Source organism: Cnephaeus nilssonii (genome assembly GCF_951640355.1).
Source record: "Cnephaeus nilssonii genome assembly, chromosome: 17".
In the NCBI taxonomy this organism is placed as follows: domain Eukaryota; kingdom Metazoa; phylum Chordata; class Mammalia; order Chiroptera; family Vespertilionidae; genus Cnephaeus; species Cnephaeus nilssonii.
The window spans coordinates 56,139,379-56,165,065 of record NC_137088.1 but is presented as its reverse complement, the minus strand read 5'-3'; the positions used below and the strand labels follow the sequence as shown (position 1 = coordinate 56,165,065).

General features: G+C 46.7%; 1 protein-coding gene across 11 annotated transcripts in view; it reads right to left on the bottom strand.

Annotated features, from left to right (window-relative positions):
- Positions 1–25,687, bottom strand: part of MITF (melanocyte inducing transcription factor) — a gene marked incomplete at its 5' end in the record, with an annotated part of 254,096 nt that overhangs the window by 26,134 nt on the left and 202,275 nt on the right. For all 11 annotated transcript variants that reach the window (XM_079794736.1, XM_079794740.1, XM_079794739.1 and 8 more), the window contains 3 exons: positions 583–678; positions 3,332–3,415; positions 4,368–4,595. In XM_079794736.1, coding sequence (XP_079650862.1) covers positions 583–678; positions 3,332–3,415; positions 4,368–4,595 — 408 coding nt within the window. The remainder of the gene's footprint in view (positions 1–582; positions 679–3,331; positions 3,416–4,367; positions 4,596–25,687) is intronic.

The following is a 25,687-nucleotide window of genomic DNA, read 5'->3' as shown; positions in this document are numbered from 1 at the left end:
CAGACCCCCGGACTGACAGAACTCAGAATGACCGCAAGGACAAAACACACCTGCAGTGAGACGGGCAGGAGAGTCACATAGGCACAAATGTAAGGAGTGAAATACAATAAGCAATACAGGCAGGGCTCCAGATTATAGGGGGCCGTGACACATAAGAGCAAAGAGTTCTACTTTTTAAAAATGTACTAAAATAGGAATAAATTTTGCTGCTGATGGTAACCTGACTGTCCCCCTATCACCTGTGAATAGCAAGATGCTGCCTTACAGACTGCATTATTTCTTCAGGCTAGAACCTGCTGGGCGCAGCAGCCCACCGGCCCGGGGCAGAGTGTGTTCAGCGGGGAAGGACGTAGGGGACAGAAGGCCTGCCGTCCTAGAGTGGACCTGGACTCTAGGGAAAGTGGAGCTTTGTAAACTTAGCTTTTGATGTCCAAGTCACTTCTTTGTGATCCTGAGACAATTCTGTTTTATTATTAATACATTTCTTGATGAATCACTTCCAAAGATAAACTAAAAGTTCTGGCAAAGGGAGAGAACACTGAAAATAGCTTAAGATTTTCCTTAAAGAAAAGTCATCAATACCGTATTTGCCATTTGCAAGGCAGGATCCATCAAGCTCAGGATTTCTTCATTATAACTTGACTCTAGGCTAATGATGTCATCGATAACATCATCCATCTGCAGGAAAAAGGGCAATGGGAGAGAGATGTAAGCAAAACCATGCAAAGCAACCCAAAAAGAGATCCAACTCTTTTCTTACCCAAAGCAATAATGCTCTTTAGTTAGATTCTAAGAACTGTCCTTTCTCCCAAAATGTGAGCATGACTAAGGCCATTAGCACGCACAGGTGGCAGGGCTGGCATCCACCAGCGCTGTGTGCGTGAGGAGCGGGCGCCGGCGCTGTGCTCAGGGATTTTACCTTCCGCAGTAGCCCAAACAGGGACAGTGCTATTATTACAGTAGTTTTCCAGGCGGGATAAACGAGAAGCAACTACCCCTAAGTCACTTGTGCAAGGCTCAGAGTCCCAAGTTGAACCCAGGCTCTCAACTGCGGTGGTATTTCACTTCCCAGGTCCTCCTTGGAGGAGGGAGACGGGGGGGGGGGGGGGGGCAGGGGCGTAGTCCAGCCCTTCACTCCCGTCAGGGTGTGGGGCACAGCTCTCGGGCCCTGGCAGCCTGCACTGATCTCACAGTGACTTATAAAGTAAGTTTCTCCTTGTGAAGCTGCCCTGTGCTCTGTGCTCCCCGGGACTCCCCCAGGACGGGGTTATCATCACAGCCCTGGAGCTGACATTCCCACTGGACAATTTTATTCCTAAAGTGTCAAAGCACCAGCTATGATGGTAAACAGCAGTGATTACGTGCGCATCGCAGCAGCTGCAAGACAAGTCTGCGAAAACATTTCTCCACCAACACCTTATGTACATGGGCTAGTTGTGTGTGTGTGTCTGTGTGTGCATGTGCACGGGCACGCCACACAGGCCTGGATCTTAAGAGTCCTTCGTAAGCACATGACGAAATCTCAGGACTCAGAGACATGCTCCTGTGGGTCTTTTTTTTTTTTTTTTTTTTTTTTTTTTTTGCCACTTCCAATTAAAGAGGACAGGCTCCAGTATCACGGGACTTGTTGGAACTTTTGTTCTCCCTCTTTCGGGACTGGAGGCAAAGCCCCCAATCTTTAATGCTTCAGTGGGCCTATCTGTAAAATGGGTTCATAATGCTCACTGCCTTACTGGATTCTTATAAGGTCTCAGAATAAATCATGCAAAGTGCTCACAGGTCCTGAGAAGAGTGATTGGAAGGCGGTTTTGAATAACTGCCAGCATACTTCATTAAGTTCCATCTGTAGGTATACCAGTTTTATTTGTTTTGTTTGTTTTTAAGAGATAATTTTCTAATTATGCTAGTGAACAGGCAAATGGGCCAAGGGACTTAAAAAAACCTTTCTTTGTAAATTTTTATTTTATTTTCACTATAAAAATTAGAGGAACTGGTGTGATAAAATTTTTTAAATAATTTTTTACTTTTATGAAAAAAGTAATGCAAGCTGATAACAGAAAATATAAAAAAGCAATAAATTTTTGTGGCTTATTATTTTGCTTTCTCTTATACATCTATACACACATTTTAAATATATAACTATGTCAATAAATGAATGTAGCATAATTTATATACCCATTAGGCAGACTGTCATAGAACCTTTAATTACTTGGGAAAATATCCATGAAATATTAAATTAACAGTTTCAGAATATATGCTCCATGAGATTCCATTTTACAAAACAATATATGATAACATATGAACCTTTTACTAATAATAGCCTATCAAAATTGCTACCCTACACATTTGCATAATGTACACTTATGATGGTATCTAAATGAATTACAGCATTTTAATTTTGTTTACTGAACTTTATGTATTATACGCACTATTTAATTACTTAAAGCAACTTAGGGAAAATGCATTTTAAGTTTAATCTCTTAGTAATTATTTAATCTCGAGACACTACGAAGAAAATGGCTATTTATAGCTTTTTATCTTTAAAACTAAATCAGTAAAGGGATTAAAGGAAAATTCACTTTACAGAGTGTACAGACTCTGACCTCACGGAGCCCAGAGCTCTAGGGCACCTCTCATCATAAGTAAAATAGCCGAACCGTTTTCACTAACGACAGTTATTAGATATTTGAGTCCCATGGGATACTCAGTACTGTGTAAAAAATGGGAAATAGTGTATATGATATAGTCTACTCTGAAGATTCGCAGTGAACATGAGAACTGAAAAGGCTCTCACTATTCCTAGAGAAAAAAGAAACAAAAACCTGCTTAATTGTGTTTATTTATACAAAATTCTCTCTTTTTGGACCACAGCATATTCCCTACTCCCTTTGCCACTCGCAACAACACTTGTTAGTATCCTGTAGCGCAGCCCAACAGGAGTAGAAATTAGAGAAGTGACTGCATGCGAGGTGAAGTGGTTACATCTGCGGTCAGGGAAGCATTCAGAAACATGGACATGCCGGGGGTGTCTTGAAGGATGAGTAAGGACTGGGTACAACCCAGAGAGAGAAGGAGTCTTGGCAAAATATAAGCGCATGTGTGAATGCCCTGAGTTGTGAAACAAAATTGAATATAATGGAGTGAGTAGGAGTGGTATGAGTTCAAACTGAAATAAAAGGCATACTATATAAATACATAAATAAATAAACAAAACAAATACAAAAATCAATCGGGGGTGGGGGGGCCCTTAAGCATCAGGATGGTGTGATTAGCCACAAATTCCAATCCTCATTCCCAAGTGTTCCATCCTGGGCCCCAAGCCCCGCAGTACCTGCATGCAGGATGCTCGGGAGTGTGTGTTCATGGTTGGGCATTCACTCTCCGCCCTGTTTTGTTCTTCAAACTTATAAAATCCCTGCAAAAACACAAGCAAAATCAGCCCATGACTTGGGTTTGCAAATGACCCTTCAACCACATGTTCCCATGAGGCTGATTGTGCAGCAACAATATGAACTACGTTTTCAAACAAAGGTGAATCTGAGCAAGAAATGAAATAATGAAAGAAGAACTTGCATCAAATCAGCCTGTTAGATGACAAATATGGGCAGAGAAAATAGAACAGTGGGTTTGGGCAGGGGGTAAAGACTTAATTCCTTTAGAAATTAAAATCAAGCAAACTTCAGAAAAGTCACCTTGGAGTTTCAGAGTACACTGAAACTCCATTAAAATGAGGCTCATCACCTCATAATTTGGAAATGACAGACGTTAAATCACAACTCTCCTCTCGGATTTCTATGCACCAGATTCTGAGGCCACAATTAGCGTCAGGTGTGTCTGAGTCTTGTCTCCAATCAGCCTTTACAAAAGCAGGTTGGATGGGCAGCAGCTTTTATGATAAAACTGAATTTATCCAGCAATTAAACACTTGCCTTTCTGTTAGATTCTCGTGTGCTATATTATTCAAATCCATCCACACACATTCTGTACTATTTTTTTCCACTCAGAGAGAAATACAAGCGGAACTTCTAAACCGCCTGTCCCACACCTTGTCTATTTTTGCTTTTCCTTTTCCACCTTCCCTCTCCTCGCTCTCTGCACTTTCACTGCTTTGTAAATGGAAAGGCACTGAAGAGAAGAGAACCCTGAGCAGAGGCAGCGGAAACGGGGGCGAGGAGTGGCCAGGTCTCACCTGCGCCATCGCCCAAAACCCAGCGAGGCTGTGAAGGGCTGGGCACTGGTCAGCCTGGGACAAGGCCCGTGAATGTAGCCACGCGGACAGACCACAGTCCACAGTCAAGTGCAGGAACAATATCCAACAGACAGTCATTTAGTGTAAGAAAACAGGAGAGGGAAGAGACATGAATTACCTCTTTTTCACAGTTGGAGTTAAGTGTGAGCATAGCCATGGGGCTGTTGGGTGCGCTGCTCCCCGGCACTGGTGGCATGACATGATCGCCAGGCTGGTTTGGACATGGCAAGCTCAGGACTTGGTTGGCATGTTTATTTGCTAAAGTGGTAGAAAGGTACTGCTTTACCTGCTGCCTTTGGGCTTGCTGTATGTGGTACTTGGTGGGGTTTTCCAGGTGGGTCTGCACCTGAACATAGCCGCGGAGGGAAGAGAAGACAGCGCTGTTATTGGTGAGTTCGGACAGCTCTGGTTTCAGGCACAGACATGAGGCGTGCCAGTCCACCGACAGAACAAAGACCAGTCCCGGTTGCATACCAGGCACTGTGCTCATGGGTTTCCATATCACTGAAGTTCAGAGCCTCACTCTTAGGACTTGGGCTCACACTTTGCCTGTTTTGTTTCCCGGGGAACGAGTGGTGCATCTCTGTAAGGCCGGCCCTTCTTCTCATGTCGAACTAAAAATATGCAACTAACTGTAGGGCAAAATTTCCCAACACACACTACAGATTTATTAAGATCAAAACAACAGTCTAGAAGAAGGAGCATAGCATAACAAAACTTATTTCACTTTCCTTGGCAAACAGAACAGCTTCTTGTTTTGTTTTGTGTGTGTTTTTTAATTCCATAAGAAACACCTGTAAAATGGTTATTGAAAATAAACAAAAACGGTCTGATGATTAAAGCAGGTGTTGTGGATTAAACCCTCCACTTTCATTGGACACAATTAGTCAACATCTTAATTAAGATCGTGAACTCAACCGAAAAAGCAAATGCCCATTAAGCAGCTTCTTACAAAGCATTAACACTTACATGTGTTTTTAAACACATGCGTATTAAGTTACCAGGATATTTGTCCTCCTTTCTTATTTCTCATAAGCATTAATACAGAATTAAAAATGCTTTTTTAAAAATCAGTGATACTCAAAGTCACTTTTCCTTGACAAACAATTTACTCTTACGAGCTAAGCACAGCCAAGCACTGGGGGAAAGCCTGCTAATATTTACTTAGCTTAAAAATAAAATGGAATTACTTCTTACAGTAAATAGCACCAAACTACAATTATTTCAACAATTACACTTCTTGAAAATAGTGTCTATCGCAATAACGTGAAAAAGCGAATTACTCAATGCATTGCATTATATCTCAGAGACTGAATAGGAAGAATAAAGCTCACCTGATAGTGATTATATTCTAGCATTTCCAGCATAACAACGTTTTAGGTGGCCCCACTCCAGCGAGAAACGGTAGGCTATTCACTCCCTCTACTTTCTGCAGTTCCAATCGCAGACTGACTGGCATAGAGAAGGCACTATACACAAGGTGTCCCGAGGCACCGCCGGAAACTGCCACAGCAGCCCTGCTTATAATAACCTAAGCTAATTAGTTATGCATGTAAAAGCCCGTTCACACAAGGCTTGTTGTTATTTTTTCTGGAAGCACTACAAGCTTGGTCTTAAATATTGATATAAATGTCCCCCCTTGACTTGACGTCATGCTTTTTTTCATAAATATAAAAGAACCTTTTAAAGTGATGAGCAATCAAAGTCAAACTCAGTGTCAGATCAAGGCCGCTTCACTATTCATCTTTAGTTCCAGTAGGATTAATAGACAATGGTATTTCTCTTCCAGCCGTAGGTCAGAGCTATGTCCCCTTCAGAGAACACACTGCCTGGAAGCTGCTGCTACACATGAGGCTTCCTGATGGCCAAGTAACCGCCCCTCTGACTGAGGACCATGGTCCTTCTGGTGTGCAGGAGTCTGTGCCGAACCTGCAGGCCCGTCAGCCTCTCCTTGCCTCTGGTCTCCACGTGCATCTCACCCTTAGCTGGACAGATGTAACCTCCCTCCTGACCTCACATCAGGAAGAGGGGAGCGCTCCTAAATAAAACAGAACGTGTGCACTTGCACACACGCACACTGAATGTACCTTTATGTGGAAGTATAATTAAGTGGAATGTCTCCCCGATTTAACCCTCAAATTAGAAAGCATGAAAATTTACTAAAGATCTTTCAATATAATTCTGGGGCTAAAGGAGAACAAGAGTTATCATATACACAACTGATGCATTTATACATTTACTCATTTATTCATTCTATTACTCACTGTTATTATATGCTAAACACTGTGCAAGGCATAGAATATACATTGTGAACAAAGAGATGGTTGCCAACTTTATGAAACTTATGGTCTGGAATGAGGTAAAGGAAGAAAAAAGGCTAACAAAAATACAATTAAAACTATGATAAGATTAATATTCACTGGTGAATTGGGAGCTATTTTAAGCATAAAAATTTGAAATTCAATAATTCTGTCCACATGCCCAGGATAATGAAGCCCTTTAGATTATGGTCTCCAATGGTTTCAGATGACTGATCTGATGTGCACCAGAGGTTCAGAAACATTCCAAGTTCCAGAAAGCGCCTGGACCCGGGAATAATGAGGACAACAGACATTACTAAAATAAACATAAATGAGGCCAGTGAGTGCAAAGTGCTTATCTCACTATTACACTTAGAAAAGAAAAGGCTGCACATTTAAAAATAAATGGCAATTCACGGGCAGATCCTCCTTCTTTACTGAATCAGAACTTTGTGCTTTAGTAAGGAGAGAGGCCACGTGGTCTCCATTTAGCTTTGCCAGTGAGGTCTGCACTACATTCGCGGTGGGGTGACCAGAGCGGGATGTCAGTGCCTTTTTAGGTTTCAATTAAGTTGAGAACAGATTGGCTATAAACACTACGCAGTAGACATATCATCTCCAGCCATTTCCAATCCAAACACCTGGGTCAGGAAACATAACAGAGGTTCATGAGCCGTGGAGCAATAATAGGGAGTGGTGAGGTCTGTGGCAAACTAGGGGATGCACACTTCACCTAAAAAAAAACGGTTGAAGGTGGTGGCATGGAATAGTGGCCAGTAGAGCTAGATCTTCCACTTCTTCAACTTAGCTGGCAGTCTGAACTTTTTTGAGTAACATTTCCCAGATTAAGAAAATGACACCCAATTGTTTGATTGTACAAATCAAACTCAGCTCACAAGTGACTAGAATGTGGTCTCTGCTCCCCACGGTTCATGAGGACACCCTTCATATCCATGTTCCCTGGGGGTGGCCCCAGTTCTGAGAAGTTAGTCCCTCTTCTGAGAACTTAGTTGTCCAAACCTGCTGTTTCTCTGAGAGGCGGCCGCCTGACTGCACAGTCAGCAGAATAGGTAAGACTTCGAGAACTGGGGTTGAATTCTGCCTTTGCAAGTTACAACTTATGTGATCTTCCATGAGTCAGCAACATTTGTAGGCCTTCCTTTTCTAGGTGCTCCGTGAGGTGCGAACAGAACCCACCACACAGAGTATTTCTGGCTTTAAACTAAATCGTGCTTCTGAAAGACTGTATCTGAAACAGCTGTTCTCAAACTTTGTGTGTCATAGCACCCTTTTTAACTCTTCTAGTTTGTTGTGTTTCTGTGGATTATACCTCTCAATATTTAGCATATTAGACATTAAAAATGAGAAATTTTTAAAACATAAGAGTATACACTAGCACATACTCCACTGGACATCAGAACAATGACATTTTAACACATCCTGTAGCATTTATAAAACTATTCTGCATACTCGTGAGATGAGCAGGAAAAAAGGAAACTAACAAATTGGTATTATTATGAAGACTAGAGGCCCGGTGCATGAAATTTGTGCACGGGGCGGGAAGAGGGGAAGGGTCCCTCAGCCCAGCCTGCACCCTCTCCAATCGGGGACCCCTCAAGGGATGTCCAACCGCCCGTTTAGGCCCAATCCCACCAGGATCGCACCTAACTGCCCCCCAAGGTGGGATAGGGCCTAAATGGGCAGTCGGACATCCCTCTCACAATCCAGGACTACTGGCTCCCAACCGCTCACCTATCTCTGCCTGATTGCCCCTAACTGCTTCTGCCTGCCAGCCTGATCACCCCCTAACCACTCCACTGTCAGCCTGATCGACACCTAACTGCTCCCCGGCCGGCCCGATTGCCCCTAACTGCCCTCCCCTACAGGCCTGGTCACCCCTAACTGACCTCTCTGCTGGCCTGATCGCCCACAACTGCCCTCCTCTGCAGACCTGGTCTCCCCCAACTGCCTTCCTCTGCCAGCCCAGTCACCCCTAACTGTCCTCCCTGCTGGCCTAATCGCCCCCAACTGTCCTCCCCTGCAGTCCTGGTCCCCCCCCCAACTACCCTCCCCTGCAGGCCTGGGTCTCCCCCAATTGTCCTCCACTGCAGGCCTCATCCCCCGCAACTGCCCTCTACTGCAGGCCTGGTCCCCCCAAACTGCCTTCCCCTGCAGGCCTGGTCCCCCCCAACTGCCCTCCACTGCTGTCCTGGTCCCCCTCAACTGCTCTACCCTGTAGGCCTGGTCCCCCCTAACTGCCCTCCCCTGCTGTCCTGGTCTCCCCCACTGCCCTTCTCTGCTGGCCCGGTCACCCCTAACTGCCCTCCCTGCTTGCCTAATCGCCCACAACTGCCCTCCCCTGCAGGCCTGGTCCCCCCCAACTGCCCTCCCCTGCAGGCCTGGTCCCCCCCAACTGCCCTCCCCTGCAGGCCGGGTCCCCCTGCAACTGTCCTCCACTGCAGGCCTGGTCCCCCCCAACTGCCCTCCACTGCATGCCTGGTCCCCCTCAACTGCTCTCCCCTGCAGGCCTGGGTCCCCCCGCAACTGTCCTCCACTGCTGTCCTGGTCCCCCTCAACTGCTCTACCCTGTAGGCCTGGTCCCCCCTAACTGCCCTCCCCTGCTGTCCTGGTCTCCCCCACTGCCCTTCTCTGCTGGCCCGGTCACCCCTAACTGCCCTCCCTGCTTGCCTAATCGTCCACAACTGCCCTCCCCTGCAGGCCTGGTCCCCCCCAACTGCCCTCCCCTGCAGGCCTGGTCCCCCGCAACTGCCCTCCCCTGCAGGCCGGGTCCCCCTGCAACTGTCCTCCACTGCAGGCCTGGTCCCCCCCAACTGCCCTCCACTGTATGCCTGGTCCCCCCCAACTGCTCTCCCCTGCAAGCCTGTCCTCCCAACTGACCTCCCCTGCAGTCTTATTCCCCCCAACTGCCCTCCCCTCCAGGCCTGGTCCCCCCAACTGCCCTCCCTTGCTGGCCTGGTCTCCCCCAACTGCCCTCCCCTGCCAGCCTGGTCACCCTCAACTGCCCACAACTGCCCTCCCCTGCCAGCCATCTTGTGGTGGCCATCTTGTGTCCACATGGGGGCAGCCATCTTTGACCACATGGGGGCGGCCATCTTTGTGTCTTTGGAGTGATGGTCAATTTGCATATTACTCTTTTATTAGGATAGTTTTGATCTGGTAGGACCCCTGCAGGGGTTGTGGAGACCCGCAGAGAAGCCCTGACCTGGCCCAGCTGCACTCTAGCACTCTCACCCGCCAGCCTGCCTGCCATTCACGCCTGCATGAGGAAGCAAGGGGCACGGAGGCTGCCGATCACCTTCCGGAGATGCTGGAGGAAGGCAGGAACCCTGCATTAACTTCCTCGTCGCATGACTGTGAGGGTCTATAGTCCTCTATTTTAAAAACCATATAAATATAATTTTCTGTCTTCAAGAATCCTAAACCATAGCTTTTAAATTAGTGACTTTCCCTTCATTAATTTTAAATAGCCAGCAAATGAGCATGCAAATGAAAATATATGTGGCATTAAACATCTGCACAATTTCTTAATAATTTCCGCATTCTTTTTTAGCTTCAAACCAACTACTCAAGTTGAGGAATTAGAACAGCAAAAGTTAGGTACTGCTCAGCACTTGAAAGCACAGACCACAAAATAAAGCTAGAAAATTTTATACCCTATCAAAACATCATATTTTATTGATAAAATTTTTATTTCACATAAATAATGATCACTATCTGGTTAAAGTACAAAAAAACAAACACAAAGCCTTGAAACTTTCTTCCTTGTTACTGTGTTGTGCTGCATACCCTTGACTCAGCAGTGACCCCTGGCGACCCTATGAATGAGGGACCTCCACAGTGCCCTGTCCTCAACAGCCTGCTCAGCTCCTGCAGACTCATGCCTGTGCTTCCTCTCTGGGTCAACCTGCCTCACAATCAGTCTTCCTCTTTGCCTGCTGCCTTCTATATTTCCCAGCATTGTTCCCTTTCCTAAGAACCTGCCTTCTCATGACGGGCCTGGAGTACAGCTTCGGGGTAGTCACGTTTGCCTCCAGTGGTGTTCCTCTCCGCTGGCAACTCCTCTCCGTAGCCCTCTTTCCTTTCTTCATTCAGATGTTGAACTGACAGTAAGAGAACTGGAATGGATCACCTTCTAACTGTCCCACTTGAGCTCTGTCACTTCCCAGGTGACACTGACAGGTCATTTGCCATCAGTTTCATTCTGAAGACATCCTAGCGCACTCGTGTGAGACGGTGCAGCAGACACTACTATCTTGGCTGAAAAAATAGTTCACTGGAGGAAAAAATATCCCCAACTGATGTCCACTGTTCTATTCCCTGTACTATTTATAAACCAGAATATTATAAATAAAATTGAGTGAAAATCACATAATCCCTTTAATTTATAATTGATTTTATATTTTTAACAAGTCAAAAAAGTATTTCAATTTCTCATTTTATGTTTAGACAGAGAATGTGTTCTTTTGCTCATTAAATTTAAGGAAAATTAAAGTAATAATAATTCAAGAAATTGCTACCCACTGTCACCCACACACCACCATTCTTCTCATACTGTTATCTAAAGTTTAGATTCTAAACGACAGTTTATAGAGGTCAATTATGCAATCACCATTCTTGAAAAAAATAAGGAGACCAGGATGGCAGGGGGGTTAGTGAGGGACAACCAAATGACCGAGCAGCAGGCTGCATGGGGCAACCAGGCCGGCAGGGGGGTTAGTGAGGGGCAACCAAACGACCGAGCAGCAGGCTATGTGGGGCAAACCAGGCTGGCAGGGGGGTTAGTGAGGGGCGACCAGACCGGTGGGGGGGGGGGCAGTGAGGGGCGACCAGGTTGGTAGGGGGGGGGGGAGTTGGAGACGACCACGCCAGCAGGGGGTACAGTAAGGGGTGACCAGGTTGGCAGGGGGGGGCACTAATGGGCGACCAGGCAGTTGGAAGTGACCAGGCCGGCAGTGGGGGCAGTTGGGGGCGACTATGCCTGCAAGGGGGGCAGTTGGAGTGACCAGGACAGCAGGGGGGGGGGGCAGTTAGGTGCGATCAGGCAGGCAGGCAGGCAGGTGAGCAGTTAGGAGCCAGTGGTCCCAGATTGTGAGACAGATGTCCGACTGCCGGTTTAGGCCCGCTCAGGTCCCAGATTGGAGAGGGTGCAGGCTGGGCTGAGGGAACCCCCCCATGCACGAATTTCATGCACCGGGCCTCTAGTCCTATATAATAAAGAGCTAATATGCAAGTAGTCGTCACACCCTCACGCCTTAATGGCTCAGACACTCAACACTGGGGAGAGAGGAATGGTGACCAGCCAGGCTGCGGCCTGGGAGAGGGACAAGCCGCCTGTCCCACAGTCCCCGTGGTCCCAGGCGCCAGCAGCTGTGCCTGTGCCTGCGAGAGGGACAAGCCTCCCACCCCGCGGTCCCGGACGGCAGTGCCTGTGCCTGTGGCTCGGGAGAGGCGCAAGCCACCAACCCCCCAGTCCCGGTGCCTGTGGCTGCGGCCTACGCGAAGCCTCCCACCCATGGTCCCCTGTGGCTGTGGCCAGCCCGAGCGAAGCCGGCCAGGGTCCTGGATGCCTTTGGCTGGCCAAAGGGAGGGAAGCTCTGGTCATGGGTGCCTGTGACTGGCCAGAGGAGAGAATCCTGGGTCCCGGGTGTGGGGCGAGGCAGAGGTGGTTAGTGGCGATCAAGCCAGCAGGGAAGCAGTTAGGGGTGATCAGGCCAGTAGGGGAGCAGTTAGGGGCAATCAGGCAGGCAGGCAGGCAGAGGTGGTTAGGGGCGACCAGGCAGGCAGGCAAGCGGAGGAGTTAGGGACGATCAGGCAGGCAGACAGGCGAGTGGTTAGAAGCCAGCAGTCCTGGATTGCAAGAGGCAGTCGGACATCTCCCGAGGGGTCCCGCATTGGAGAGGGTGCAGACCAGGCTGAGGAACACCCCACCCCCATGCACATATTTCATGCACCTGGCCTCTAGTCCTTAAATAAAGGAAAGTTAGAAGTGTCTAAGGTTGACAAGCCCAAGTCCTTTTTCCCTCTCACAGGAGTCTGCCCACCAGCCCATCCTGGTCTCTCCCAATGTTTGATAAGATCAATAAATAATAGATTTTACATTTTTAAATGGTTAGAAAATATCAAAAGAAGAATGATATTTCATGATACAGGAAAATTATATGAAACTAATCAATGTCCATGAAGAGTGTCCTTGCACACAGCCATGCCCACTCCTCACATGTTGTTCAGGGTGGCCACACACACTCCTTACCCTTGTTCAGGCGGCTTATGCACTGCAGAGGCCCAGGCGAGTCCTTGCACCGGTACTGCAGGGCCCCCATACCTAACATACTGCTCTCAGGATTTTTACAGAAGGTGCAAACCGGCCCTGTAGGACATTTCACTGGGCTAGAATTCAGCTTTCCTACTACACTGACGTCTTGGCCAGGTTTGAAGAAAAGAATGAGGTCATTTTTCTAAAAGAAATAGTATATGTCTATATAATTTTGTGTAGTTGTTTTTCCAAATACATCTAAACTGGACAAGCAGCCATGTAAGAACCCAGGGTGTGCTTAATTATCCCATTTTAAATATAAAGAAACAGAAATCCTGAAAAGAAGGTGAAAAGACTTGCCAGGGTGAGAAATCAAACCCAGGTGTCCATCATTCTGTCCCCAGGAGCAAAGGAGGCCAACAGCCTGCACTGCTGGTGAGTCTGGATCTAGGGCATTAACTGAGTAAAGAGGAGAAGATAAGCCATGTACATCCAGAGGTGCACTCACATACCCTTTGTGTGCACATGGAAATACATATGAATTTATGTCCCACTTTTATTGGTTTATATACTTTCACATTGTTTCCTGTCATGCTACTTTGTAAGATTCTGAATTCAGACAAATGAGTTATAAATGTGCACAAAAGGGAAGGATAGTAAGTACATTTTTCTAAATGTTTGATGTTGTAATGGAATAAACTAGACCAAAAATTCCTAGCCAGTCTTTTATCCTTAGCTAATGTGCGTGTTATAATCCTCAAGGTGGGATGCTTTGCGATTAGGACAAACAATATTTAGTAGCCTCAGAAAAAAAGGTATTCTCAATAAGAAACTCCTCCTATATATACTTTTTTAATCTCTCAGACTAAAATAAGCCAAAGGTCCAAGTATGACACGTCCAAGTATAAAAAGAACACCACATTTTAATGTTGGCCAAATAGAAATATGAGAGATTTAAGTGTGGGAGCCATTGCCTGCAGAATATTTATAAACCTAGATTAAAAACATCACTTATAGAATCAAATTCCTAGGAGAGAAGCAGCAAGACCTAATAAACTTAATCCATTACTCACTTTGGGAGAAAACCATGCATTTACGGGTCCTGCTCTCTGAGGATCATGCCAGTCATTATGCATGGGTATTAAATAGCATGTCCTATTAAATAGTGAGACTTAAACTATAGAAAACAGAATAAGAATTCATTCATTCAAAAGTGTCTGCTATGTATGAGATGCTGTGCAGTTTATATTCATTCCCAGTGCAGGTCAATTCAAAATAAAACTAAGAAATCACTTGAATGACCACATAAAATATTCTTGAAAGCCTCTTCACACAGTGTTTTAACCATAGGAAGACAATTGATGGAATACAGAAGCAACTATAGGAGACGTGTTCTTGGTACATCTGAGAGTATACATAAAGAACTATGTACAGGATTGGGTGCAGACCTTAATGTGCATATAAATCACCTGGGATCTTATTAAATAGGGTAATTCCATAGATCTAGGGCAGGACCCATGATCATGCATTTCTAATAAAACACCTGGGGACGCTCCATGGACCACACCACACCTTGATGCTTCACACGTTCTCACCTGGAGTTCTGCTCCCATGAAGAGAGTTATATGATCACCATTCATTCAACAAATATTGCTGAGTGCCCACCATATGCCTGACAACTATCCTCTTCTTCCACAGGCTGTCCAGGGAGGGCCTCTCCGAGGTGACCTGCAAGCACAGACCTGCCGCAGGGGAGATGAGCCAGGCAGATGCAGGGGAAGAGCGCGGGCAAGTGCAGAAGTCCTGGTGGGAGGAAGCCTCCCGTGCTCAAAGGACAGCAAGGAGGCTCTTACTGCACGCTGTTTACTTGGCTCTAACTTTCCACACTCGCCTGGTTTTCCTTACATCCTCATCTTTGCTTCGCATGTCCTTTGCTAGCTTTCCCATCTTCTCCTCTGGAATGTCAGAGTGCCTCAGGCTCCAAGTTTGATGTTCCCCTGCACACAGCCCTGGCGACCTCAGCCAGCCCCAGGGTTTAAATGCCCAGCCCAGAGGTTCACCTTACCTGCCTACTCCATAGCATCCTTTGGAGGCCTGCAGACATCTCAACCTTGACATGCCATCATCCCCTCTAAGTCAGCTCCTCCCACGACCTCTCCATCCTTCTCTAGGTCAAAAACTGGTCTTATGGTTCAACCCAGTTGCTCATTCCAAAAACCTTTCTTTGCTTTTCTCACTTTGGGAGAAAACTCCTTTCTTTTCTTCAACTCAATATCCAATTCATCGGGTACTGGCTCCCTCTTCAGAATGCACCCAGAATTGAACTAACTGTCCCCACTTCTAGTGTTACCATAGCCTTTTCTCACTGGGTCACTGAGTCTCTTGAAGGTCTGCCGCTTGCAGTCTGCTTTCAGAACACGGCTGGAGTAATTCCCGGGAACAGGCCAGATCAGACCACTGCCCTGCAAGAGCCGCTCTGCAATGGCTCCCTAGCTATCGCGGAGAAAACACAAAGTACTTACAATGCCTACAGGTCCCTAAGCCACTGCTACCCATGGCGCTCTTTAGGAATGCACACTCTTGGGCCCCACCCCAAGCCACTGACTCAGAACCTCTGGGTTTGGGGCCAGGAATCTATGTTTCAACAAGCTCGCCAAAGTGTGCAGACCCCTGTCCACTCCACCCTGGGGTCATGACCTGATTTATCTCCCACAACCATCCTAAGAATTTATTCAAAATCCCAACCCACATGCTGCCAGTGCTCCTGATTCTACTCTGCTGCACCTGGTCCAGACCGTGGCCTGGCATGTAGCAGCCCCTCAGCAAACTTCTGTGAAGCAATGAGTGAACGGCGCCAGTGGCTGAAGGGCCTGGATGAGGAGAGAACAGGAGCTAAGAACCAGGCCCCCCTGTGCAGGCCCTGGCTGGGGCTAGAGGCTAAGCTCTGCAAGTGTCCTGAGGAAACGGAGATGTGACAGTCCCTCAGCTCAAAAGGCTCCGGAGGACTGGTGGCCAGGCCAGGCAGTGCTTCCCAGCTGACAAGCACCCTGAGAGCCTCTTCTCTCCGAGGTGTGCCCAGAGGCTGCCATCCCTCCACGCTCCCTCTCGGCTCAGCCCTGATGATCTAAACACATGGCAGGAGCCCAGATAAGTCACAGTTAAAGCAGAGCGCCCCAAGCAGGTGGCTCTGGGGAACAGTTCACAGGTAATGCTATTGGCCTACCCGGTATTTAATTAAAAAAAAAGTTTTCACACCAAAAGATGGATTTCTGGTTCCTCAGGATAAATCTGAGCTGCCCTGTGGTGGGTCACCAGGGGCAGAGCTGAGGAGAGCTCCCTCTCGGAAGGGCCTGTTCTTGCCTCAGCGGGTTCCGGCCCCTCCTTCTGACGCAGACTAGTCTGCCTTAGTGTCACCTGCCGACCCTGACAGCATCCAAGTCAGCACACCTGTGTTACCCTCTCACACTTCACACTTGGAGGCGGTTCCAAATCTGATGGGAAGGTGATGGTGTAGGAGCACTTAGAGCGAGCCACAGCAAATGAACAACCTCACATTTGGGTGAGAAAATAAAAGAAATTGATGTAAACTTTGAAAAGGTCCATACACATCCGTCAGCCATTATATTTTCAAGAACTTTTCTAAGGAAATCACCAGCTACAGCAGGAAAGATTTCAGGACAAGGATGGCAGCCAGAGCATTATCTGTAACAGGAATGGTCACAAGTTTCCCACGAACACAGTCATTTACATTCCGTCTGTGGCAGTCAAACTATAGCAGTGCTGGAGCAAAAGCCTAAAATACAGTGGAGCCTCGGTTCTCGGATTCTATGTGTTCCCAAAGGCAGTTTGAGAAGCAACTTGTTCAAAAATGAAATCATTTTTCCCATTAGAAATAATGAAAACTAAATTAATCCGTTCCAAACCCCCAAATGATTCCATTTTTGTTGTTGTTGTTTTTGTTAATTCTCAACCAGGGGTATTTTCTCCATTGATTTTTAGATTGTGGAAGGGAGGAAGGAAGGGAGAAAGAAAGAGAGAAACACCAATGTGAAAGAGACACGTCTATTGGTTGTATCTTACACACTCCCTGACCAGTGCCAGGGACCAAATCTGCAACCAAAGTATGTGCCCCTGACCAGGAATCAAACCACAACCTTTTGTTCCAAGGCCGGCGCTCTAACCATTTAGCACACTGACTAGGGCTGATTCTCTGTTTTAACCTTTCTTATTAAAGGTTAATCTATAAATAAACACTTTGAAAACATAAAGGACATTAAATGTAAATGAAAATTTAACAAAAAGGAAATGAAATGTACAGTAAAACATGAAAATCACACTAGAACTCACCTTTCCACCCATCCTTCTCTCCATCCCTTCACTCCTCCACCCATCCATCCCTCCATCCATCAATGTCCAGAGCTACTGATGACTGACTATGGAGAGGAGGGATGGAGGAGAAGAGGAGGGATGGGTGGGTGGAGGGGAGGATGGAGAGATGGATGGGTGGAGGGGAGGATGGAGAGATGGATGGGTGGAGGGGAGGAGGGATTGAGGGATGGAGAGGAGGGATGGAGGGATTGAGGGATGGAGAGGAGGGATGGAGGGGTGGAGGGATTGAGGGATGGAAGGATGGATGGGTGGAGGGGAGGGGAGATTGAGGGATGGAGGGGTGGAGGAGATGGAGGGATGGAGGTGGAGGGATGGAAGAATGGGGGGAGGAGTGAAAGGATGAATGGGCAGAAGGATGGAGGGATGGATGGGTGGAGAGGAGGAGGGATGGTTGGGTGGAGGGATAGAGGGGTGAAAGGATGAAAGAATGGAATGGTGGAGGGATGGATAGGTGAAAGGACGGAGGGATGGATGGGTGGAGGGATGGAAGGATGGAAGGGTGGAGAGATGGAGAGATGGAGGGATGGAGGGGTAGAGGGGTGGAGGGGTGGAGGAGTGGAGGGGTAGAAAGGTGGAGGGATGGATGGGTGGAAAGATGTAGGGATGGAGGGGTGAAAGGATGGAGGGATGGGTGGAAAGGTGGATGGATGGAGGGGTGGATGGATGGACGGGTAGAGGGATGGAAGGATGGAGGGGTGAAAGGAGGGAAGGATGGAGGGGTAGAGGGGTGGAGATATGGAGGGGTGGAGGGATAGATGGAAGGATGGAGGAGTGAAAGGAGGGAGGGATGGAGGGGTGGAAGAATGGAGGGATGTCATTGTTAGGAAGACCCCTCCATAAAAGCATCATGTAGCTCTTCTTTCTCTTTGCTCCACTAGAACTTGCTTCAGGCTCATTGGGCCTCTGTCCCACTAAACACTCTGATTGTTTTTGCCTGTGTTTTAACACTTGCCTAAAGTGAAACACTGCACTGTCATTGAACAAGTTTATTGCATGGTTTGCTACTTCTTTGTCAGGACATTTCTCAATAAAACTTTACACTTCTCCCCATTTCCCAAGCATTCCCTTGGTTAGTGAGGTAGGAATCGCCTCCTTTCCCGCCCCCTCCTCTGAAGAGTGCTCCTCAGCTACTGTCTGTGGCTGCTCCCTCTGAAGGGCTTGAAATTCCAGAACCCCTGAGGGTTAAATCAGTTTCACAGGTCACCTCAAAACACCTCTGAAACAGGGCCTTTGTGTAGAGCTTCCTAAAGTTAGAAGTGACCTGCTGGTCCATGGGCTGGCTGAGAGGAGTTGGCAGGTAGCGAGGACCTCGCAGAGATGAAGCTGTAGGTGGCGAGGACCTCGCGGTGAGGAAGCTGTACGCCTCCGCCAGCTGCGCCTCCAAGCCCGGAAGGTGGCAGGAGCCTTGCCCATTACAAGAAGTGCTCTGAGCCGTGACTGTTTCCTGGAGGCATTTCTTCAGACTCAGGCAAACACTTCATGAATTCACTCAATTAAAAATTGCCTAGTTACCCAAGCTTTGCTATTAGGTCTCTATGTCACATTCAACTTATTTTTCATGACACTCTTTTTCTTGAAAACTCGCAGGTTTTCAGATTGGTAGATGAGCAGAGGGTTCCATTTAAAGTCCCCACTCACATTCCCACTCAACAGTAACATCAGCCATTCCCACTCAACAGTAACTGGCTTGTGTCCCAGCAATGACTTCTCCTGTGAGATGTGGGTCCTTTTCGGCACTTTCTTCCAGAAGAGTCCTATCTTATCACAACTGAACACTGTTGGGAACAAATCCCTCACCTCTACGTATTCTTGAAATTCTGTCATGAAATTATCTGCAGCTACAGTATCACCATAAATTGGCTGTCAGGTCAAGAGCCAAAGTTTTGTTCGACAACCAAGACATTTTTTCCATGAACAACTTGGTGGAGAACTGAATTGCTCGAAATGGGAGATGTTCAAGAACTGAGGTTTGACTCTTTATTATCTGGCCCTTCACAGAAAGTGTGCCAACCATTAATCTCTAATAACAAAAATATGGGAAACAAATACCTAATACTATGCAATGGATTAAATTCATCATGAGGCAACCACGTAAGTTCAGGGTTCCCGAACCTGCACAGTAGTGACCCTGGGGCCAGATACTGCTTTGTTGTGGGGCTGCCCTGTGTATTGTATTGTAGGATATGGAGCAGCAGCCCTGGTCTCTGCCCAGTAGATGCCAGTAAAACCTTCCCCCAACACCAGCTGTGACCTCCAGACCTTCCAATGTCCTGTGGGGGCCAACTTACGCCCAGTGGAGAACCACTGCAGCAGATGGATACAACACAGTCCTAAAGCCCTCATTTTATAAAACAACCTAATGAGGGGAGAGTTCCTTACGTAAATAGGAACACCAAGCAGGTTAGAAACAGTACATACAGTGATCCTAAATTGGCCTAAACATGTTGTTTATACATATGCAGAGACCAAAAGACCAGTTACAAATCATTCGGCAAAGTCTTAGTAATGAATATCCTGCGATGATGAAATTATAAGTGACTGTTACTTTATTGATTCTTTTCTATATTTTCTATTATATACATGACACTGATTTTGTAATTTTAAAAAAATTATAAATTCCACAAAAAGTAAATTCTGTGGATCTGAACAAATAAAAATATATTCAGGCAGAATTCCTCTACTGAAAATTTTGCAAGCAACAAATAAACCCATGAAGTTGTTATATTGATGAAATTTGCCTCATCTCAACTTTTTCTTTACGTACTTGGTCAGATTAAGACGACCCTGCTATTTATGATGTTTTACTCTAACATTCAAGCCCAGTCTGTATAGTCTTTGACACTATGGTTCTGTAGATGGCGGCGATTCCTGGCTCAATGGTGCCCTTACAACAGGCCATTGTGAGGACCATGCAGTCCCCCCCCCGCGCCCCCCACCCTCATGGGAGGTGTGAGAGGGGTATGCCACGTGCTACAACTTTTCCATGCGCCCCATTTAGCACTGCTCAGAATTGCAGACTCCTTGTATTAGCATTTCCCCCCAAATGCCCCCATTGTTTGCAGTTTATTGGGTATTAGAGATCATTATGGCACAGGCAGATAAACTTCTTTTCATGAGGACCGACACTCTTAGAAAACTGGCAGTGGTCAAGTGTGTTAGAGATGAAAACCTTGCCCCAGGCCTAAGCAAAGGTCAGCCAGAAATGAGAGCTGCATGCTGCAGGTTTGAAGGTCAAGTCCTCAAGAGCTGACAACTGGCACAAAGCAGCTGCCTTGTCATAACACAAAATTCAGGACCTAAATCATGAGACTGGGGTCTCCTGTGTTTGCAGAAGGTCACTGTCTGGGGCAATTCTGAAGACTGTACACAGACGTGAGGATGAAATCCCAGTTTGAGATCAACAACCCAACAGTAACAGCAGCTCAAGAGCACTTTCGGGCTGTGCTAGCGCTGCGCTAAGCTTTGCACGCAGACGCCCTAACCACCCCCACCTAATGACTCAGTCATTCATTCAATCACCATTTCCAGGGCACTGAGGTGAGAGCAGAACTCAAGCAAAGCTCCTGATCCCACAGAAACCAGGTTTTGGTTCTGAAGCAGCAACAAACTCGATGGAAACAAATCAACAAAGAAGGAGCCTTGCGGAGAACAGCAGCAGCTTGAAGCAGGAGAGAAAGCAGACAGCCACTGGGAGGGAGGAGGGCCTCGCTGCAGGGGCCATGCAGCTGAGACCCCAATGCCACAATGAGGCAAGCTGTGCTCAGCACCAGAGGGGCTTTGATTCTGAGTGGGAGTTGGCTTGGCATACAGGAGGGACAACCACACCAGCAGGCTGAGCAGTAACAAGGTCAGCGCGTGGCCTGAAAGAGACAGTGGGGCCAGGTGTTTATATGGAGCTCTGTGGCCTCTGAAGGGATTTTACTTTTCTCCTCTGATACTTACAAGAAGCCTTTGGGAGGTTTAAAGCAGAGAAGTGATGTAAATGACCAGGAGAACGTGGTAAAGCATCACTCTGGGGTCAATGTGGGTGGGAGGTAAAAGTGGACACGAAGAACAATTAGTGCTGGAGGCTAATTCCAGCAGGGCATAATAAAATGCAAGAAGTTCATCAGAAGGCTGATGAACCTTGAGGCTTCAGCAGGGCTGAAGATCTGCATGTTATTGCCTGTTGCCAGACAGCTGAGGGCAGTTCCTCCAACCTGATAATCCTTTACTGTTTATCAAATCTTACCTTTGATATGTATACTGCTTTGCTAAAGGACAAAATGTGTGAAGAAAAAGCCCTGGGCCTGGAGATTCGAGGAGTTTAGTCACTAGAGCTAAGCCTCCCCTGGCTCCCCCAAAATACCTCCCAAATTTATATTTCATGTCTAGTCTCTTTATTCAATTTATATGCAGCCCTTCTCCAGATTCCTGAACACTTGCAGCTACAGATAAGACCCTGGCAAATTAGGAGGGTCCTGTAGCCACAATCATAAAGTTGGGGATGCCTTAGCCTCCTATCAGGATGAAGTAGGCTTGCATCAAATCTAATTTAAGAAAAACATAATCTCACACCACCATCAAGTTATTATAAACTAGAGGCCCGAAGCATGAAAATCGTGCACTGGTGGGGGGGAGCGGGAGGGGGAGGTAGTTCTGCAGCCTGGCCTGCACCCTCTCACAGTCCATGACCCCTTGGGGTATGTCCGCCTGCCGGCTTAGGCCTGATCCCCCTGGAAATCGGGCCTAAGCCAGCAGTCAGACATCACTCTCACAGTCTGGGGTTCTCGAAGTCTGGTAACCCTCGCTCCTTACCACCCACCTGCAGCCGAGGCGGGAGAGGTTCCGCTGCTGCACTTGCTGCGCTTGCCAGCCGTGAGCCTGGCTTCTGGCTAAGCGGCGCTCCCCCTGTGGGAGTGCACTGACCACCAGGGGGGCAGCTCCTGCATGGGGCTGGGGTGGGACACAGGAAGTTGGCCAGTGGGGAGGGACCGCAGGAGGGCTCCAGGGTGTGTCCAGCCTGTATCACTCAGTCCTGATCGGCCAGACCCCAGCAGCAAGCTAACTTACCAGTCGACTGTATACCCTCTGGTGTCAGTGCACATCATAGCGAGCAGCTGAGCTGCCTTAGCATGTCATTAGCATATTATGCTTTGATTGGTTGAACAACCAACCAGACAACTGGACACTTAGCATATTAGGATCTTATTATATAGGATGATGCACACCATTATAATATCCCACATATGCCTGCTTGGAGTATACAAACTAAGTATATTGCCAACTGTCAGAGCACAATGGAGAGGGGTGGTCTAGTATTGTTAGAATCTGGCTGGAGTTTCACATAGATCTCATTTCAAATCCTAGGCAAGTTGCTTCAATGTTTTTGTCTGTTTGTTTGTTTGTTTGTTTAAATATGTTTTTATTGATTTCAGAGAGACGAAGGGAGAGAGAGATAGAAACATCAATGATAAGAGAGAATTATTGATTGGCTGCCTCTCACATGCCCCTCTGCTGGTGATGGAGCCCACAACCCGGGCATGTGCCCTGACCAGGAACTGAACCATGGCCTACTGGGTCATGGGTCGAAACTCAACCACTGAGTCACACCAGCAGGGCTGCTTCTATGTTTTGAACTTGAGTTTTCTATTTGCAAAATGGGATCATGGATACTACCTACCTAGTAGTTGCTGACCTTGTTGATTAAGTGATAAAAATGCATAAAAAGTACTCAGCACACAGTACATGCTCAATAAATAAACAATGTTCTCTTTTATGGTGTCTTGGACTTTTTGCTTTGACATTCAAGTAGACCAGTGTTAGATCATTTCACTCATCCACCTCAAAACAATTTAAGGCCAACTTGAAGGAGTGGAGAGGACAGAGAGGAGGGGACACTTGTTAGGCATCTTTTCATCTTTGTCTTTTTAGCTGGCTCAATTATCATGGATAGATGGTAAGGGTAAGAATCAATGAAAGAAACAACAGGAAATAACTGTTGACCAACTAGGAGCCTCAGATCCAAGGAGGATGCCTTGTCCATTAATGAAAGGATAAGAAACGTCATCATTGCTGTGAATAGCTTAATTCAAAACCCAAGACTTTATATCACCTTGAGTTCTGGACAGCAAGATGGGCAGAAAAGTGATGCTACCAAACCCAATGTCCAGATGACAAAGCTTTAAATATGAACATATTCATCGCATCATTTTTTATAATAATAAAAATGTAACTGCAATCACCAACATTAAAATAATGGCAAAATAAGTACATTCATTTTAATGTTATGCAATTACTGAAAATAATATATATGGGGAATATGCAGCAGTATATAATAACACATGATTTGAAAATTAAATGCAGATGCAAAAGTATAAAAGCTATGAATTCACTGACCCAAAAACATATTAATTGAAAAAAAATAAGAAAATTATATTTTAAAATAGTTTTGTATCAGAATAATTTGATATTTCCATCCTTCCAAACTTTCTGGAGCTAGAGATGAGTGGCAAGCACAAGGGGATGTAACACTGCAGGAAGACTGAGTCTGTGGGGGTGGGGGACCAGCGGAGCAGGTTCCAGTGGTTAATTTCCAGACCAATTCTGCACTGTGGTTTGAGGTACAGCTTCTGGCAACATGGCTCCAAGCCTGGTTCTTCATATAGAAATACTAGAGGCCCAATGCATGAAAATTCGTTCAAGAGTAGTCCTTCCTTCCCCTGGTTGCCAGAACCGGCTTCCCTCTGGCACCCAGGACCTGGGCTGCTTCCCTCTGGTTGCCGGCAGGCACCCGGGACCCGGGCTTCGCTCCGGCCCCAGCTTCGTCTGGAAGGACATTCAGAATGATGCCCGGAAGGACGTCCGGTCTGATTAGCATATTACCCTTTTATTATTATAGATGTATATACTTAAATATGTGCCTACATATAAATGCAAGCTATCCCCCCAAAAATATATACACACTTTAACAGCTGGTAGCTCAATTTTGTAAATGAAATATATTTTAATAAAAACTGCCTTTATAATTATTCAAGTGTGTATACATTTTTGGGACACCCTGTATATTTATTTACATGTATATAAGGGGAAATTATTATTCATTAATTTTTATGTAGAAATGTTTAACACAAACAAGAACTATATATAAGTCATTGTTATTATACCTGATTATGATATACACTTTTTATATTTAACTAGAGGCCCGGTGCATGAAATTCATGCATGGGGGGGGGAGGGTGTCCCTCAGCCCAGCTTGCACCCTCTCCAATCTGGGACCCCTCAAGGGATGTCCGACTGCCTGTTTAGGCCCGATCCCACCAGACATCCCTCTGACAATCCAGGACTGCTGGCTCCCAACTGCTTGCCTGCCTGCCTTCCTGATTTCCCCTAACTGCTTCTGCCTGCCAGCCTGATCACTCCCTAACCACTCCCATGCCAGCCTGATTGATGTCTAACTGCTCCCCTGCCAGCCTGTTTGCCCCCAACTTCCCTCCTCTGCCGGCCTGGTCACCCCTGACTGCCCTCCTCTTCAGGGTTGATTGCCTCCAACTGCCTTCCCTTGCAGGCCTGGTCCCTCTCAACTGCCTTCCCTTGCAGGCCTGGTCCCTCCCAACTGCCCTCCCCTGCTGGCCATCTTGTGTCCACATGGGGGTAGGATCTTTGACCACATAGGGGCAGCTATCTTGATCTTGTGTGTTGGAGTGATGGTCAATCTACATATTACTCTTTTATTACATAGGATAGAGGCCTGGTGCATGGGTGGGGACCAGCTGGTTTTCCCTGAAGGGTGTCCTGGATCAGGGTGGGGTTCCCTTGGGGCGTGGAGAGGCCTGGGCGAGGGGTCTGTGGTGGTTTGCAGGCCAGCCACGGCCCTGGCGACCCAAGCAGAGGCCCTGGTATCTGGAATTTATTTACCTTCTACAGTTGAAACTTTGTAGCCTAGAGCGGAGCCAAGTCTCCTGCTTACTCCGTCGCCGGCAGCCATTTCTGTTGGGGTTAATTCACCATCTATAATTGAAACTTTGTATCCTTGAGTGGAGGCCTGGGCCCACCAGAGTGTGTGAAAAGCTTGGCTTGCTCTGTTGCCAGGGAAACCCAAGCCTCCCTTCTGGTAGCCATCTTGGTTGGGGTTAATTTGCATAGTCGCCCTGATTGGCTGGTGGGTGTGACTTATGTAGTGGAGTGATGGTTAATTTGCATATTACTCTTTTATTAGAGAGGATGGAACACAGGCTCTAGCTTAGAAAAGAATTCTACAACATGGAAAAACCTCAAATGAATGGATTCTTAAGATTTCTTTCCATTGGAAGCAAGTGAAATGAATTGTTAGCATTTTTCTCTGGGTAATATCTTACAATTGAATGTAATTATCTGGAAGCAGATACTATTTCTCTTTAACTTTGGAGAAAAACGTGACTGATTATGTTTAACACCCATGTCTATATCTATGCCTTTCTCAGTGACTGATCCACAGAACACAGAAGTTGTTACATA